Source organism: Phragmites australis, chromosome 10 (genome assembly GCF_958298935.1).
Source record: "Phragmites australis chromosome 10, lpPhrAust1.1, whole genome shotgun sequence".
NCBI lineage: Eukaryota > Viridiplantae > Streptophyta > Magnoliopsida > Poales > Poaceae > Phragmites > Phragmites australis.
This window is the reverse complement of record NC_084930.1, coordinates 16,759,401-16,761,375: the sequence shown is the minus strand read 5'-3', so window position 1 is coordinate 16,761,375 and position 1,975 is coordinate 16,759,401. Positions and strand designations below refer to the sequence as shown.

Genomic DNA, 1,975 nt, shown 5'->3' with positions numbered 1-1,975 from the left:
CATTAGTGACGGATCACAACTTGACCCGTCACTAATGACTAGCTTAGGATGACCCGTCACTGATGACCTTATTATTAGTGATGAATTATAACTTAACCTGTCAGTAATGACTAGCCTGTGCCGATCCGTCACTGATGGGTCACAATATGACCCGTCACTATCATCATCAATGACAGATCATATTATGACTCATCACTAATGATCACCCATCAGTGATGGGTTTATATCTGATCCAAATATGAAAAGATATTAGTGATATATTTTTATTAGACTGTCACTAATAGAACATTAATAATACATGTTAAACAACTATCATTAATATGATATCTTTTTTACTGATTTCTTACGTGATTTTTTACCGTATTTTATATCTGAATAGAGTCGTCAAGAGAGCCAGGCAGCTCCCCTATAAAAACGACTCGCCTAGTTCTTCCATCCGTATTCGCAGTGACTACCACCACCATCGGATCTCCTCCCCCTCAGTCACTCTGCAAGCTCGCTCTAGCAATCGTCCCCTGCCACCACCATGTCGGGCAACATCGCCTTCGGCCGCTTCGATGATTCCTTCAGCGGGGCCTCCATCAAGGCGTACGTCGCCGAGTTCATCTCGACCCTCGTCTTCGTCTTCGCCGGCGTCGGCTCCGCCATCTCATACAGTGAGTCGTCAGCGATATTCGTTCACTATCGTGGGTGCACGCACGCAACAGTACGCAAGCGCACGGCGCGTTTAATGACGAGGTGAATTACTAATTATTGCGTGCAGCCAAGTTGACGGGCAGCGCGCCTCTTGACCCGGCCGGGCTGATCGCCGTCGCTGTGTGCCACGGGTTCGGGCTGTTCGTCGCTGTGGCCATCGGCGCCAACATCTCGGGCGGCCACGTCAACCCGGCCGTCACCTTCGGCCTCGCCCTCGGTGGCCAGATCACCATCCTCACCGGCATCTTCTACTGGATCGCCCAGCTCCTCGGCGCCATCGTCGGCGCCGTCCTCGTCCAGTACTCCACCGGTGTGGTATGTAAATCAAGTTCAACATTAGCGTCCACGCAGATGCGGTGGCCGGCAGCTGGAGCTCGAAAGCGAACGGCACTGACACTTTCTTTTCTTTTTCCCTCCGCGTGCAGGCGACCCCGACGCACGGGCTATCCGGCATCGGCGCGTTCGAGGGCATCGTGATGGAGATCATCATCACTTTCGGTCTGGTCTACACCGTGTACGCCACTGCCGTGGACCCCAAGAAGGGCTCGCTCGGCACCATTGCCCCCATCGCTATCGGCTTCATCGTCGGCGCCAACATCCTCGTTGCCGGCCCCTTCTCCGGCGGCTCCATGAACCCGGCCCGCTCCTTCGGCCCCGCCGTGGCCAGCGGCGACTTCACCAACATCTGGATCTACTGGGTCGGCCCGCTCATCGGCGGAGGCCTCGCTGGAATCGTGTACCGGTACATCTACATGTGCGGCGACCACGCGCCCGTCGCCAGCAGCGAGTTCTAAGAAGCCAGGTGAAGGGTGTGGCCATGCGTCGTTGTTTGGTTCCTCGTAGTGTTGGCAGCATAATGTGGCAGTCAGGCTCGTGATGTCAGGCTGTTAGCGGCAGCATGTTGTGTGGTTCAGATCAAAGTCCCGGAGGCTGTGTACGCTTGGATGCTGATTGATCCATGTTTCTGAATTTGTTCTCGCTTGTAGTGTGGTGAGTGTGAACTTGGTAGGGTTTAAGAACCAGTGCTTTTCTGTTGACTTTTATTGCGCGATTTAATTTAGTTTCTACGTTCTGATCTGTTATTTCTTTGTCTTCGGATTTCCTGTTTGTTAGGTGACATTAAGAACAATTACCAACTTTAATTTTTAGTATTGATACTTTGACCATATAACTTTTCACGTTAAGTATACAATGAGAAAATGATATAGTTACATTTGCTATCAAAATACATTAAGAATAGTATATACTTATGATTCCATAAGTAGTTGACACACCTAGC

At 50.9% G+C, this 1,975-nt stretch overlaps 1 protein-coding gene across 1 annotated transcript; it reads left to right on the top strand.

The window, feature by feature from the left end:
* The first annotated feature begins 456 nt into the window (after positions 1-456).
* LOC133931190 (probable aquaporin TIP2-2) lies at positions 457-1,767 on the top strand. The gene is made up of 3 exons (XM_062378021.1): positions 457-656; positions 764-1,011; positions 1,122-1,767. Exons 1-3 carry the CDS (start codon positions 527-529, stop codon positions 1,488-1,490), a joined length of 747 nt encoding a protein of 248 aa, XP_062234005.1. The 5' UTR covers positions 457-526; the 3' UTR covers positions 1,491-1,767.
* Positions 1,768-1,975: the final 208 nt, after the last annotated feature.